Source organism: Amphiura filiformis, chromosome 9, assembly GCF_039555335.1.
Source record: "Amphiura filiformis chromosome 9, Afil_fr2py, whole genome shotgun sequence".
In the NCBI taxonomy this organism is placed as follows: domain Eukaryota; kingdom Metazoa; phylum Echinodermata; class Ophiuroidea; order Amphilepidida; family Amphiuridae; genus Amphiura; species Amphiura filiformis.
Genome location: NC_092636.1, coordinates 65,642,013 through 65,659,299, shown reverse-complemented (window position 1 = coordinate 65,659,299; position 17,287 = coordinate 65,642,013). Strand labels below are relative to the sequence as shown.

Genomic DNA, 17,287 nt, shown 5'->3' with positions numbered 1-17,287 from the left:
CATCAATTACTTTTTAGTGTGCTATACAGAATTGTACACAACAGTGATTTTCAATACAGGATCATGAATTAATTGAACAAATTAAATATCCCGCACTGGTACAATTGTGGTTCCGTCAATAGAGGGCCAAATACAGTAAACGCTTCTCGGATTGGTGTATATGCAACATCTCAAGAAAGGCCCATGCTTAACAACCAGCCTTCCTATGGAGTGCAAAGTTGCCCTTCCTTTTACAACATTTGTCTTTTAAAGCTTGATTTAATCCAACTCAAAGAATTATTGAATTCATTTAATAGAAATTTGACGGTTGCCATTTCCTGCTCAGAAATATTTGTTTGGGGTGGGGGCTGTTTATATACAATGGACGCCCACTGTACCTGTAGTGCCGGAGGTAAAGATATAACACGCCATATCTTGCAGTTTTTGTTCCATACGAAGATCTCGTGGTATCGGATCTCCTGAGTAACCTCTGGTATCCAAATGTGATACTACTCCTGGTAGGACATCTTCTAGCCGTCCATGAACCCATATGGTTATGCCAAGAGCTTTCAGATCTGGCATAATCTTCATCAATTCATCTAATAGTTCTGGATCTGTCATACATAAAAATAGTGATTGGAAATGGGCACGATCTATTTATTTATATTGCAAATTTTAGTGAAAGTCTGATGATCATTACCTTAATCTGATCAGACTCTGATAAGATTAAGGATTTTATATTCAATCAGAAGCACGTTTACTGAGCAACGAGAGATAGGGGTTTGACCAATGAGTCACGCGTTCACTCTACCTCAAAAACCAATATTCAAAGAACGTTGATATGTGGCCACTCCGAGACTAGACGGACGCATGTGTCATATATTAAAAATGTTTTTATACTTGCTATATGAAGTTATAGCAAAAACTGAAGCATATGAAGTTTGAGCAAAAATGGGCTTAATTCCGTTAACGTAACACGGTGATAACTTAATCTTAATGTACGGCGATAACTTAATGTTTACAGTTGAGAGCCTCAAGCGTTTGGTTGGATCTCGGTTAGATCCCCTGGATTAGATCCTCGGGATTGGATCCTTGGTGAGATCCACGCTAGGGTGTATGAGCAACAGATATTGGGTGCCTTGGTGGTGTTTATATGATTTAACTTGACTTACCTCTGCCACAAATCACAGCCTTTGCCTCGCATGTCTTGATACAATGGAGCAATGTCTGTGCTTTCTGATTGTAATTAAGAAATGCCGTAGTCACTCCAATCTTATTGAATGCCAACCAAGTCATCACAAACGCCGGTTCGTTATGCATGAGAACAGCCACCGTCTCTCGTGGTTTCACAACCCCACTATGCAGAGAAAATAGTGCCATCCGATTAGCCTCACTATCAACATCGGCATAACTGTAAACGTCGTCTTTAAATAGGATACAATTCTTGTCAGGAGTGTTCTGTGCGTGGCCTTCAATAACATCCATCAATGTTATTCCACTCATTAATTGTCTAAGTACATCGTCTGCCCTGTTTTTTCTTGCTCTTAATGCTAGTATATCTTGCCAGACCGTTGGTCCATACTTTGTGCGCATATATCCTGCAATAACAGCTGGTATTCCTATTGCAAGTCCAGCAGTATTTATTGCGTGAGATTTGAAAGGCATTTTGAATACAGCTCGTGGCTTATATTAAAATACAGTTAGTCAATATTACAGTACAGATGCAGAACAACATCGAACTAACACCGGATTTGTGTCCGTCCTGTCATTAAAGTTTATCTTTGTACCTCGAAGCTGATAAACGATAATTTGCAAACTGGTGCGATGGTCAAAGGTAATCCTGAAACAAATATTGATAAATGTAAATGCATACAAGCCTCAAGATAATAAACATCTCAAAAAAGTAACTAACCCCCCCTTAGGGAGGACAGTTTTTATGGTCTACTAAGCTCAGCAATGCTTTGCTGTCTTCGATAATGGTTCATGTACGCTAGAGCGTTCGATAGGAACAAGCAAACAGTATACGAGTTTGCTGATATCTATCGGAGCGTTCAGCAGAGCAGCAGGATTAAAACTACGGTCGATGGTAAAACCATAATCAATTTCCTTTGTGTTCAGTAAGTACATAACGACCCACTTATCAACTACTCAAGTGGTCATTAAATAAGCATGTCTGGGGTCGTGTTTTGCGGTCAATAGAAAGGCAATAGTGCAATTAGGTTTCAAGGGGTTGTTAATTCAAGCATGGTCGTAAAATAGATTCAATCGATATTTGGTCAAAGCGTGGTATCGGAGCGCTGTGTACAATTGAGCGGAGCCTGACAGAGTTTGCTATAGGCTTTTATGGGTTTGGGCTCTGGTAAAAGCCAGATACTTCTCCGATACAATGCGCTATCGAAGACAGCAAAGCATTGCTGAGCTAAGTAGACCATAAAAACTGTCCTCCCTTAAATAATGACCATTATTCAAAAACGGATGACTATATTACAAATCAGTAAAATGCGTTGGAAGCAGAATTTATTTTTGCACATTTTGATACCTCATTTGTAGCAATTGACTAAATATTGACGTCACAGCGAACATTTAAATCAATGTAGCCCAAGATTTGAAAGTTGCACTAAATTCTATTGATTTTGCATTCAGTGTAATAGAAAGAAATCTGTGTAATGATATCTGAGTGTTTTTGTATTGTAAAAATTTGTATGTAAGTGCAACTTCTAAATCTGGACCTTACTACATTAAATTGACCGGTGTTTAATTGTTTTCTGGGCTATCGTATCAAATAAGGTGTCATAATGCGCAGAAATAAATTCTGCTTCCAACGCATTTGACAGATTAATAATACAATAGCCCCTTTTTGAATAATGACCATTATTTTAGGGGGGTTAGTTACTTTTTTTGAGATGTTTATATGGAACGCATTGTATAGTCTGTGGTGCCCGGGCTGTGGATGTAGCTGTGGTTTGATTAGATATCAAAGGGGGAGGGGGGGGGGCAGGGCTGTCAACTCTCACGCATCGGCCGTGAGTCTCACGCATTGGGTCACTTTCTCATGGTCTCACGCCAAGGTAGTATCCCAGCAAACACAAATCGTTTTCTACATCATTCGCAAAAGGTTATAAAAGGTTGTCAGGAAAACGTGTCTCAACCTAAATCTGACATTTGGAGGGGCACAATTTAACAAAAGGTGAATTTTGAGCGTTGTTTTAGCCACTGTGTATGTCCCGAATTGAAGAAATTTGTGTATAAAACGTACCCGCATGCATGTCGGCACTTTGTGTGGCCGATTGCATGATGTAAAGTCGGGGTTCGAGTTTAAGTTGTTGATAATCAAATTTTCAAGGATTGTTGTGTGTTTGGGTGGAGGAACGACAACAACACACCAAGAGATGTTCCATGTGTTTCTTGTATACAAAAAAGCAGACAAACGAAGTATTTTTGGTCAGTGACACTTTCAGGATATATATAGTGTGTGCTAATGATGACACCTATTGTATTTGAATCGTACCAGAGATGTAGAAACAGAGAAATTAATTAAAAACCAAAACACCCAAAAGTACAGCAAAGGCATTGAACAGCTTTCCGGTCACCCAATACTGGTTGCTAATTATGTACATCGGCAACTCTTTTATCCCGACCTATCCTACACTAAAAGTAGGGATGACCAATGAACCATCAACTTGATTAGAACACTCCCATAGACATGCAGGGAGCTCAACTGTGCACTGCTTGCACAGACATTTCTAAATTGAGCTCATTCTTTTATTTTTCATAATTTTTCTGTAAAATTGGAGATGTTAATGCCAATTATAATTTGTAACTATCTTGCAAATTACAGCAACATAACTTATTTCATTTTCCTGTAAGTGCGAGTCAAAATTGGTCCATCGCCACAGTGCGCTTAATTGCCAGTGGCTGAGTTCAGCACTGCTCAAGAATGGCACAAAATTTTCATGTCAATAATTTCAGGTGAAAAACGTGGCCTACAGAGCTGTAATTTGGCAGAGTTGCCAGCAATACCTCTATGATACCCTCTGTAAAAAGGTTTAAAAAAAGACACCTTTCTGAACATAAATGTGAAGTTTCGTGCCCATTGGATGTATTTTTCACCTGATTTCAACCCTAAACATTTTCTTATATTTATACCATCTGCACTGACTTGCTGCTATACACGCACAGGAGCTGTACTTTTAAAATACGCGCCTAATCAATAATAAGTCTTTCACTCCATTGTTAAAGTACTGTGCTCCCTGTAGCATGTAGGTCAGTTATTAGCCACTTGCTGAATGGCTGGGCATTATCAGCTATCAAAGAGATACCTTATGCTGCTGCCAATCACAATAGAGGTTAAACATTTTGTTAAAACCCCAGAAGTGATATCAGGACAAAGCTGTGCATGTTGGTACTTGATTGTTTGGATCCCTATGTTGAAAATCCCTTGTAGTACATTAGTATTTTTCTTATGTGTAGTGTATATTGTTGTGGAAAAAAAGTTCACCTGGACTTTTGATTTTGTGCCACTTCGGCCATTATGGATGATTTCTGGCAAATGTTTTCTAAAAGCATGATTTCAGTGCCTCGGTTTGAAGAAATACTTAATGCTATTGACTAGTAGTGCCATTTCATAAGAAACCCTTTGATACTTTCACAATATGCTTGTTTCATGTTTGCATATATATTAAAATAAAGAAATATAAAAAGGTAAATATATGCTTATACCAATTTTGCTCACATTGGTATTTTTAGACTTAGTCAATTTATTTCGTTCCAATGACCGGTCAGAATGGGAAACTTTGAAAAGTCATAATTCGAAAAGTTTTTGACCGATTTTGACCATTTAACCACCAAAATACTTCTGTTGATGAGTTCTTTCCAGATAACAATCTTTTGTAGCAATAGCGGCAACATGAAATTATGATGGTCATCCCTACTAAAAGGCGTTGCAGTGGGTGGGTATTTAACATATGGGTGTATGTTTGCCGTACTCATGATGTTTTGAGCACTGATATGGGCGCTAGAGCCAAGATAAATCTGGCTAGATCTGTCATTTTGTCTACATACCCGGTAACACTGAGACTAGGTCACCATTATAAACACCGGTGTTTTTAATGGTCTACCGCCCTCTCGTCTTTGACAGTGGTAAATTGATCTACATTAATTTGACAAAATGCATGCCAATCCGAATGACAAAGTCCACGTAAAAACGTTGAAAATAAGCCCTTAAATCACAAAAGGTCCGCTTATGAGCCTGTCGCACCCCAATGCACTTGTGCATGGCCACAGTGTCGCCCTTCCCTCGTATCAATGTCTATATCCCTATTTTGCTTACTCCAGCCCCCCCCATGATCAGTCTCCCCATTCCCTCCCTGGTCCCTACTCTCTCCTCTCGAGTTCTTCTCTTTCTAGCCTTTCCGTCTCTCCCTCTCCTCTCTTTCTTCCTCATCCCCTCCCACTCTCACTTGTTCAGTCTCAAGTATCTCCCTCCCTCCCTCCCTCCCCTCCCTTGCAAAATTTATCAGTATGATCCATGACTGAAAATAAGCTCTGCAAATAAACATTTAAAATAAACCCGAGTCTTGCATATAGGCCCAACCAATTATCAGATTAGCTTGCCATCGTTACGCATGAATAGAATAAATTATCTTTGCTCCAATGCAATTCTTTTGTATTGCATTTCAATATAAAACATGTTTACCAAATCGCCACTTGTACGCGCCTCATTGGGAGATATTTGGCTATTTCAGACGCTCGTTTCATTGCCAATATGAAAGACTTTTGCTTATAACTTGGCAACATGGTTAGTATATATTTCAATGCAAGACTATTTTTACGAGCTACTTACGCCTAGGCGTAAGTACATATACACCAAACACAAGTCAATTGAAGCCGTACAATTTATCACGAATTTAGGACCATGTCATCATAGTCAAAGAATGTCATCATAGACAAAGAATGTCATCATAGTCAAAGAATGTCATCATAGACAAAGAATGTCATCATAGACAAAGAATGTCATCATAGACAAAGAATGTCATCATAATAAAAGAATGTCATCATAGTCAAAGAATGTCATCATAGTCAAAGAATGTCATCATAGTCAAAGAATGTCATCATAGTCAAAGAATGTCATCATAGACAAAGAATGTCATCATAGTCAAAGAATGTCATCATAGTCAAAGAATGTCATCATAGTCAAAGAATGTCATCATAGTCAAAGAATGTCATCATAGTCAAAGAATGTCATCATAGTCAAAGAATGTCATCATAGACAAAGAATGTCATCATAGACAAAGAATGTCATCATAGTCAAAGAATGTCATCATAGTCAAAGAATGTCATCATAGTCAAAGAATGTCATCATAGACAAAGAATGTCATCATAGACAAAGAATGTCATCATAGTCAAAGAATGTCATCAAAGTCAAAGAATGTCATCATAGTCAAAGAATGTCATCATAGTCAAAGAATGTCATCATAGACAAAGAATGTCATCATAGTCAAAGAATGTCATCATAGTCAAAGAATGTCATCATAGTCAAAGAATGTCATCATAGTCAAAGAATGTCATCATAGACAAAGAATGTCATCATAGTCAAAGAATGTCATCATAGTCAAAGAATGTCATCATAGTCAAAGAATGTCATCATAGACAAAGAATGTCATCATAGACAAAGAATGTCATCATAGTCAAAGAATGTCATCATAGTCAAAGAATGTCATCATAGTCAAAGAATGTCATCATAGTCAAAGAATGTCATCATAGTCAAAGAATGTCATCATAGTCAAAGAATGTCATCATAGTCAAAAAACGTCATCATAGTCAAAGAATGTCATCATAGTCAAAGAATGTCATCATAGTCAAAGAATGTCATCATAGTCAAAGAATGTCATCATAGACAAAGAATGTCATTATAGTCAAAGTTTTATCATAGTCAAAGAATGACCCAGGAATCAAATGTTTTATGACAAAATAAACATGACAAGCTCAAATTCATGATCACGTCTAGAATAAAGCAATTAGGATTTACAAATGTTTTCTGTGTGGTGCTAGATATTGGTGAGAAAGTAAAATCCTGAAAGTTTGAGCTTCATGCTCCATTTTGTTTTTCCGTGGCAGCAATTTGAAATTTAGGGGGGTCAGCGTTAAAAAAAACGCGTCACAACGCGAAAGACGGTGTTTGGAGGGCCATAAATGTATGAAGGGAACCCATAAAACTTCGAAAACTATGTATCCTGGGGTACCTTTTTGTGTAGAATTCAAATCTGCCATCAGCAAACTTGTAAGTCCTATTACTTAAAAAGATGTATATTGTGGTCAGGGTCTTAGCTAGCCACCTGTCTGGCCGTCATTTTAGACGGCCAGTTTGCTCCTGGGATGGGCAAAATTAATGCCTTTGACAGATGCTATAGTATAAATTGTATGTTTTGAGAAGCTAATTGACCTTTTTAGTAGACCCAATTTGTAGGACAAGGCCATATCAGCACATATTTGAACTCTTTGAACCCCCAATGGGCTATAGACGTCTGGTAAATGTTTTAAAGGTCAAATTAGGACAGGCAATTTTATTCAAATGACGGGCAACCCACAATTTCTAGCTAAGACCCTGATTGTGGTATACCACTGTCACCCGGGGGTCATACATTCTTGGGATATCCATAATGAAAAAGACCCACTAGGAATATTGACCCAAGTCTTATGAGGAGTTTACATTTTTCTCTTCCATTTGGGCCCTTTTCATTTCTCGAAAAGCCAAAATGGACATATCTTGAAATGTCATGAAAGTATGTCCCCCGAGTGGTGTGAAATGAAAGAGAACAAAGTAAAGCATAATAACAAAAATATTTCCACACCCGGTGGTGACACTCATCATCATATAGGTCCTTTTCATATCTCAAAATGCCAAGAAGGTATGATCCACTGAGCGATGCCAAATGAAAGAGAACAAAATAAAGAAAATAATACAAAAATTTTCCCCCACCGGGGGTAACACTCCTCATAAGACCTGGATCATTAGCTGAAGCCACATGGTTCAGCTAAGGTGCGGTAAATGCTCTAGTTCAATGTAAAGTACCTCTGGCCTTAGTAAAAGTAAAAATGGTTTCTATGGTCAGAGTTCTAGGGCTAATCACAACCTCAGAGGATGATTTAAGCACTTCCCAGCAAGTCTTGCGGTTAGCACAGCTGTGTGAGTGAACATGACACCACTGCCCGCCCACTGCATACACACGTGCATGGTGAAATTTGAATTTTGACAGATATATTTACACTAAAAACACCTTCCAAAGGTTGGTCGATTTCACATTTTATGTTATCTACAGAAGGTGTGAATTATCCTTCATGCATACATCACTTTAGATCTGAAATCGACCAAGTAATAATGACACACGGGCAATTCTAAAACAACATCTTTTGCACAGAGTTCAATGGGATTTGAAAAGTAAAGTGGCAGTTGAAACTCGAGTGATAACACTTTTACAGTGCATGATGGGGCTTCCTTAAATCATCCTCTGTCACAACCTTATGACCATATCAAAATTGTGATCTCCCGCGACCGTCGGCGTTCACAATATCTGTCAGGAAATATGAAATTACTTACCTTTTTGTATTATTTCCTTTCCGCATTGGGGTCATGTTCTCAATATATTTAGTCTCATTTCATATAGGGTACAATAGGCACCCATCGGCCCTGTTGGTAAGTATGGACTCCAAAGGAAAGATACAATGACTAATATTTATATTATGCATGGGTTAGTATGTTTTTCACAAGACTTGTAGAATGAGTCATATCATGTCGAAGGCAAGAAATCTGTCTCTCTATTTTTGTTTTGTTATATATCAGAGAAAAGTTTACCTAACGCACAAATACTATACAGGCTAGACAGAACGTATACAGTGTACAAATAATCAATATGTATACGTCAACACATGAAATGAAAATAAATCTATATATATGTCATAGTCTGGGTATCTCAGATTATATAATATATATATTGTACAAATAGGGAATAACGAACAAGAGAGAAAATCTTTTCATCGATCTAACTTGACCTATATAGTCACAGAATGGCCCAGAAATTAATGTTCTATGCCAAAATAAAACATGACAAGCTCAAATTCATGATCACGTCTAGAATAAAGCAATTAGGATTTACAAAAGACATAATCTCATCTCATAGAATGGATATTAAGATAACTATTCATTTTGCTGTCTTATACGAGTACAGAATGTAACAAAAAGTTATACAATTTGCTTTCACTTTCTATAAAAACAAAAGAGATCACGGCAACAATGTTATATGCAGTGGAAATAGTAACACCTCGGCTAACAGAAAAAACTTTACTTGGTTTCTTTACTAATTCGGGCCCAAACGCTATGCTCAATTAACTAAATCGTCCAGAAAACGAGTTGGGCCACTTTTTACATTTACGCGCATATCAACCTTGCATTGCGTAAAATTGAGTTCATGATTAGCAATTGCATTTTTGCTTTTCAGAAAAACAAAGATAAAAGGGGTCATGGCGTAAATGTGATGTGCAGTAGAATCTGGAATATCTTGGCTAACAGAAAAACTTTACTTGGTTTCTTTCCTAGTTCAGGTTCAAACGCTATACCCGATTTTACTAAATCGCCTGAGTTAGGCGACTCTTTGCCACGTTCGCACTTTTGTACCGCGTAAATTGAACTTATATGCTTATCGTCAATTTTTTTCACTTAATTGATATTAGTAAATAAATTTCGAATTTATCAATTAAAATACCGCTTCAAATGCCCAATTGTTTAAAATTACTCATCGTAAGAGCACCGACCGGATGGTTAATGATTCAACTCAATTCAGTCATTTTTGCTACACAAAGACACGAAAGTCAGGGCTGTCAACTCTCACGCATTGGCCGTGAGTCTCACGCATTCGGTCATTTTCTCACGGTCTCACGCCAAGGTAGTATAATCTCACGCCTAGGTAGTAAATGTCACGCAAAGAGCCGTCAAATGAGTAAAATCTCATGCATCGTAAAAATAATTTGTTGATTTGAAATCTTTTATTGAAGTCTAGCTCTTAAAATGCCCTCTATGCAGCATACAGCAAATCAAAATCAATGTCTCATGGAGTATCTTTCTTTGTGCTGCTCAGCCTGCTCTTACATGCTTAATGATTTTGGTCTTGTACTATCGAATCTAAACTAGGCTAGGAAAGAGTAAGGAGAATATTTAAAAGTGAGTCCTGAAATCATTGAACTTGAATCCAGATGCTCAAAGACAATATCTGCACAGTCCGGCAGTAAATCAGGCAACAGCGTCGTAAAAACAATCAGAGCTGCCACTGCATGGTGCAAGAGATTTAGTTAAAATCGTCATATTTAGACACGCCATAACAAGATCAACTTGGTATATTATTTCTAGTAATTGCAGGTGCAAACGTTACCTGGATCTCGACTGGTATTTCTTGTGCAATTATCTCTGCGTTTGGCTCGTCTCGTCGTGACGATGAACGTATTGCTCACTTTTTTTGAAGTTTGAAGTTAATGATGCTTCGAATCCCGGATTCGAATCCCGTTATTATACAGCTTGGTGAACAGAAAATGTTTGACAAGATTGTGTCAAAAAGCCTTTGGCCAAAGTTAATTGGCATAAAGACATAAATCAAGGTTATAACTTTCTTGAGTTCGAGGTGAACCGAGCTATCTATTTGGAGGTATTTGAAAACTATACACTTTTGGCAACTTTGGAATGACCGTAATTGTAGTTAAACATTTATGATAGTTTACGCCTAAACTTGACTTGGTCTTCCTAGCACGGAAACATCTTCAATTTGTACTTATGTGGGTGTAAAATCTTTATTTTTTTGTTATACATTGGTTAAAACTTCTCTTTATACAACTAGAGCGATAACCGCACCATAGCTGAACCATGTGACTTCGGCAGTATATTGTGGTAGGCCTATACCTACAATTGAAGCATTTTGAAAACTTGACCTATGACCCCTTTATTGCCCCTTAATGACCTTAAATGAATTTTAAAATATTTGTAACATGTTTAGAATGTCATAAGAATCATTGCGTTTAAATTTCAGCTCAATCGGAGCATTTTGAAAACTTGACCTTTGACCCCTTAATGACCTTAAATGAATCTTTAAATGTTTTTCGAATGTTTAGCATGTCATAAGGATCATTGCATATAAATTTCAGCTCAATTGGAGCATTTTGAAAAAACTTGACCTTTGACCCCTTTATGGCCCCTTAATGACCTTAAATGAATTTTAAAATATTTGCAACATGTATAGAATGTCATAAGGATCATTGCGTTTAAATTTCAGCTCAATTGGAGCATTTTGAACAACTTGACCTTTGACCCCTTTATGACCCCTTAATGACCTTAAATAAATTTTAAAATGTTTTAAACAAGTTTAGAATGTCACAAGGATCATTGCATTTTAATTTAAGCTCAATCAGAGCATTTTTGGTTAAAATGACCTTTTTTGACCCCTGTGACCCCTGGATGACCTCTGACGTTTGAAAATATTTTTATTATATTCTTTATGTTTTTCTCTTTCATATGACACCACTCATGGGGTCATACCTTCGTGGCATTTAGAGATATGTCCATTTCAGACCAAATGGTTAGTTAGGGACCTAGTAACATACACAGTTATAGGCTGATACCATTTCATGGTTCAGCAAAAACAACTTTGGTTTCTTCATTTGTATACACCCTGTGGAAGATAGGGTCAGATTTTATTAAAGGTCATAGCCAAAACACATGTAAGGGTATTTAGCTCAATAAAATAAATAAATAGGCTAATTTAATAGGATTGCATTGGCATTGCTTCATTCATAAAACAGTGTGAAGAAACTGATTAAATTTTTTTTCAATTTCTAAAGAAATAGAGCGATAACCGCACCATAGCTGAACCATGTGGCTTTGGCAGTATATTGTGGTAGGCCTATACCACTGTCACCCGGAGTCTGTAATGGACATTCTCGAAATGTTACGAAGGTATGACCCCTCGAGGGGTGTTAATGAAAGAGGAAAAGTAAAGAATATAAAATAAACTGAGTAACTGTGCCTTTGCAAGGGCACAAGGTAAGTTAGGCGGATGACTGTGACGATCTGATCAAGCAGCAATACTGTGCAGGATAGTATTAATTTTAATAACACTTTTTCATTAATTGCCGTTTATACCTTGATCGTGAGAAGCTGTCATTTTGAAAACTTGACTTTTGACCTCTGTATGACCCCCTTAATGACCTTAAATGAATTTTAAAATATTTTCAACATGTTTAGAATGTCATAAGGATCATTGCGTCTAAATTTCAGCTCAATCGGAGCATTTGGGAAAACTTGACCTTGACCCCTTTATAACCCCTTAATGACCTTAAATGAATCTTAAAATATTTTTAAATGTTTAGAATGTCATAAGGATCATTGCATTTAAATTTCAGCTCAATCGGAGCATTTTCAGTTAAAATGACCTTTTTTGACCCCTGTGACCCCTGGATGACCTCCGACGTTTGGAAATATTTTTATTATATTCTTTATGTTTTCCTCTTTCATATGACACCACTCATGGGGTCATACCTTTGTGGCATTTAGAGATATGTCCATTTCAGACCAAATGGTTAGTTAGTAAGCTAGTAAGTAAGATAGTAAGTAAGCTAGTAAGTAAGCTAGTAACATTCACTCTTATAGGCTGATACCATTTCATGGTTCAGCAAAAACACTACAGGCTAGACACATACAGCATAGTAAAGCATACAAATACTTTAAATAAATATGTATACCTCAACACATGAAATGAAAATAAATCTACGTGTCATAACCTGTCTATCTCAGGCTATATATATCATCACTATACAAATAGGGAAGAACGAAGAAGGGAGAACATCTTTTCATCGATCTATCTTGACCTATATAGTGTGTCTATAAGCAAAGAATGGCCCAGGAGTGTCAAATGTTCTACGCCAAAGTAAAACATGGATTCATGATCACGTCTAACAATCAATAACATTTCCCCAAGGCATTGTTTCAAGTTTTTCAAGATATTAAACAGATTATAAAAGGTGAACATTGAATAAAAGGTACAAATTATCCCATCTCATAGAACAATATTAAGGACTAGGCGGTTACCCGTATTTGGCGGTTCTCGGCTGTTGCGATTACCTGGCTGATGGTGACTTTACCCACCAAGTTTTATGCCCATAGGACAGTTTTTAATAATTTGACCTCAGATGACCCCTTGTGATCTCAAAATGACCTTCCAAAATTTGGCTCTAAATGTTGACTGTACCCACCACGTTTCATGCCCATACGACAGTTTTAGTAATTTGACCTTTGATGACCCCTAAAATTACCGTCAAAAAATTTGACTCTAAAAGTTGACTGTACCCACCAAGTTTCATTGCCATACGACATTTGTTACTATTTTGACCTCAGATGACCCCTGGGTGACCCCGGATGACCCTAAAATGACCGTCCAAAAATTTGACTCTAAAAGTTGACTGTACCCACCAAGTTTCATGCCCATACGACAGTTTTTACTAATTTGACCTCATATGACCCCTGGATGACCTTGGCCCACTTACCGAAACAAACTTGTTCTGTCTGAGGTCCAGATGCACCCACCCACCAAGTTTGAGGAACGTGCGACCCCTAGTCTCCGAGAAAATAGGCGGAAAACAGTTGTTACTAATTTGACCTCAGATGACCCCTGGGTGACCATGACCCACTAACCAATACAAACTTGGTCCGTCTTAGGTCAAGATGCACCTACCCACCAAGTTGCATGCCCATATTACAGTTTTTACTAATTTGACCCTAGATGACCCTCTGGTGACCTTGACCCACTAACCAATACAAACTCGTTCTGTCCCGGGTCAAGACGCACCCACCCGTCAAGTTTGAGGAACGTGCGACCCCCAGTCTCTGAGAAAAACAGTTTTTACTAATTTGACCCCAGAAGGACCTCGGGTGACCTTGACCCACTAACCAAGACAAACTTGATCTGTAGGGGGGCAACATGCACCCACCCACCAAGTTTGAGGAACGTGCGACCCCTAGTCTCCGAGAAAATAGGCGGACAGACACACAGATAGACAGACAGATAAACAGATAGACGATGCGTATTATACCTTGACCCACTAACCAATACAAACTCGTTCTGTCCCGGGTCAAGACGCACCCACCCGTCAAGTTTGAGGAACGTGCGACCCCCAGTCTCTGAGAAAAACAGTTTTTACTAATTTGACCCCTGGATGACCTCGGGTGACCTTGACCCACTAACCAATACAAACTTGTTCTGTCCCGGGTCAAGACGCACCCACCCGTCAAGTTTGAGGAACGTGCGACCCCCAGTCTCTGAGAAAAACAGTTTTTACTAATTTGACCCCTGGATGACCTCGGGTGACCTTGACCCACTAACCAATACAAACTTGATCTGTATGGGGGCAACATGCACCCACCCACCAAGTTTGAGGAACGTGCGACCCCTAGTCTCCGAGAAAATAGGCGGACAGACACACAGATAGACAGACAGATAAACAGATAGACATGCGGTGACCTTGACCCACTAACCAATACAAACTCGTTCTGTCCTGGGTCAAGACGCACCCACCCGTCAAGTTTGAGGAACGTGCGACCCCCAGTCTCTGAGAAAAACAGTTTTTACTAATTTGACCCCTGGATGACCTCGGGTGACCTTGACCCACTAACCAATACAAACTTGATCTGTATGGGGGCAACATGCACCCACCCACCAAGTTTGAGGAACGTGCGACCCCTAGTCTCCGAGAAAATAGGCGGACAGACACACAGATAGACAGACAGATAAACAGATAGACGATGCGTATTATTATATAGATAATGTTAAGGATAAATTTATGAAAACTTGTATTCAAGTCTAGCTTTTAAAATGCTCTAAATGCATACAGCAAATCAAAATCGGTTGTAAGTGTCTCGTGAAGTTTCTTTGTGCTGCTCAGCATACTCTTAAGGTTACGGAATAACATGGTTCTAAGGACCGCTATCTCTATAAGGTTCGCTATCCCTAAGGTTCGTTATCACTATTTACGAAAAAGGTCCACTATACCTAAGGTTCGATATCACTAATTTTTAATAAGGTTCCGTATTTCTAAGGTTCGATATCCCTAATTTTAAATAAGGTTCGCTATCTCTAATTTTAAATAAGGTCCGCTATCACTAATTTATTGCAGGTTCGCTATCTCTAAGGTTCGCTATCACTAATTTAAAATAAGGTCCGCTATCTCTAATTTTAACAATCCCGGTATCCCTAAGGTTCGCTATCTCTAATTTCAAATAAGGTCCGCTATCTCTAAGGTTCGCTATCTCTAAGGTTCGCTATCACTAATTTCAAATAAGGTTCGCTATCTCTAATTTTAAATAAGGTTCGCTATCTCTAATTTTAAATAGGTTCGCTATCTCTAATTTAAATAAGGTTCGCTATAGCTGTCCTTATTTAAAATTAGAGATAGCGGGCCTTATTTGAAATTAGAGATAGCGGACCGTGTTTAAAATTAGAGAGAGTGGACCTTATTTAAGATTGGTGATAACGAACCTTAGGTATAGCGAACCTTAATCGAAATTAGTGATAGCGAACCTTAGAGATAGCGAACCTTAATTAAATAGGGATAGCGAACCTTAAACAAAATTAGTGATATCGAACCTTAGGTAGGCCTATAGCGGACCTTTATTGCAATTAGTGATAGCGAACCTTAGAGATAGCGAACCTTCAATAAATTAGTGATAGCGGACCTTTTTCAAAATTAGTGATAGCGAACCTTATTTTAAATTAGTGATAGCGAACCTTATTTAAAATTAGTGATATCGAACCTTAGAACTAGCGAACCTTATTCCAAATTAGCGATATCGAACCTTAGAAGTAGCGGACCTTTTTTTTAGGTATAACGAACCCTTTTCTCTATTAGAGATAGATAGCGGGATTCGGATCTCCATAGACTTTACACGTTAGTGATAGCGAACCTTAGAGATAGCCTTAGAGATAGCGGTCCTTAGCGATAGCGGGATGTTACCTCATCAATATCATATAACATGTGGAAAATAGTTTCAGGGAGTTCATCACAGAAATAACAATTTGGAGACGCTGCTCTGCCAATTTTATGAAGAAAATAATTTGTACAAATAGCCCTTTTTGAAATTGAACGATCTCAGCTGAGTTTCAATAGTGCATTTATAGTTGCTAATATGAACCAAATTCCAGTCTACCTCTTCAACAACATCAAGAAATCCAATCCATTTAGACCCAGTATATTCTGTTAAAGAAGTTTCCCTAAGAATGGAATAAATATATCTTGGAACTTTAACAGCTTCAAGAAGAGTACCACAAATATTATCAAACACATTCTCTTGAATATTCTTCGGGTTTTGACAGGTGGTGGCCGCATTGCATTCTCTAAATTCAGTAAATTTTCATCGTCAACCGTGTAATTGAATGGGATTATTTTGAAATTTTAAAACGCTTGAAATATCACAAACAAATAGGCCTATGTTGATAAATAATATAAATACACGCTAAAACCGTCGGGGTTCGATAATGAACCCCACAAAACTAACCGACTATATTGGAAAATGCCATACGGCCGGGCGGTTTCACAAGTTGCCGGCTCGATCATGTCATCCGCCGCCTGGGTTTTGAAACCATTCAAGATAATTACCATTCATCAAAGAGTTGTACTTTCTCCTATCACCAATTGGAATATCATATTCAATAACTAAATCTTCAAAAGTCTTGACAAAATTGTAGCCTCTGTTGAGATCAGATATTGTGAGAATTCCCTTTTCCACCCAAACTGGGTAGCAAAAAAAACTTTTTTAACCGAACTTTCTTATTCCACTAAATAAGGTCTTGAAGATGGAAGTCAGACCAATTTCAATTATTCTTTATTTTTTCCTTGTACGCTCGTATAAATATCACATTTTAATACTTCCAACCAACTGACAGTTAGAAAGGGTATCCAAAACAGAATCTGGGGCATCAGATTTAAATAAACCTTTATGATCAGGATAAAAGTTTGATAAAACAGAAATCTCAAGAGTTTTCCAAAAGTTAGAATAATAATTATTAGGATCCAAAAGGTTCTTGACCCAAACAAATTTTTGAGCTTGTGAAAACACAAGAGCATCAATTATTTTTAGACCACCATTCTCATAATATTGTTACACAAGATGTTACGCTCATCCCTATCGTTTCCCCCATTCTAGAACTTGAAGAAAAGACTATTCAACTTTTTAAAAAACGTTTTAGGGATATTAATACTGAGTGCAGAAAAAGGTAAATAA

At 37.8% G+C, this 17,287-nt stretch overlaps 1 protein-coding gene across 1 annotated transcript in view; it reads right to left on the bottom strand.

Moving 5' to 3' along the window:
* LOC140161326 (long-chain fatty acid transport protein 2-like) overlaps positions 1–17,287 on the bottom strand; it is a 442,693-nt gene that overhangs the window by 17,718 nt on the left and 407,688 nt on the right. The window contains exons 2-3 of the mRNA XM_072184806.1: positions 1,152–1,819; positions 378–593 (exon numbers count right to left, since the gene is read on the bottom strand). Coding sequence (XP_072040907.1) covers positions 378–593; positions 1,152–1,644 — 709 coding nt within the window. The 5' untranslated portion in view covers positions 1,645–1,819. The remainder of the gene's footprint in view (positions 1–377; positions 594–1,151; positions 1,820–17,287) is intronic.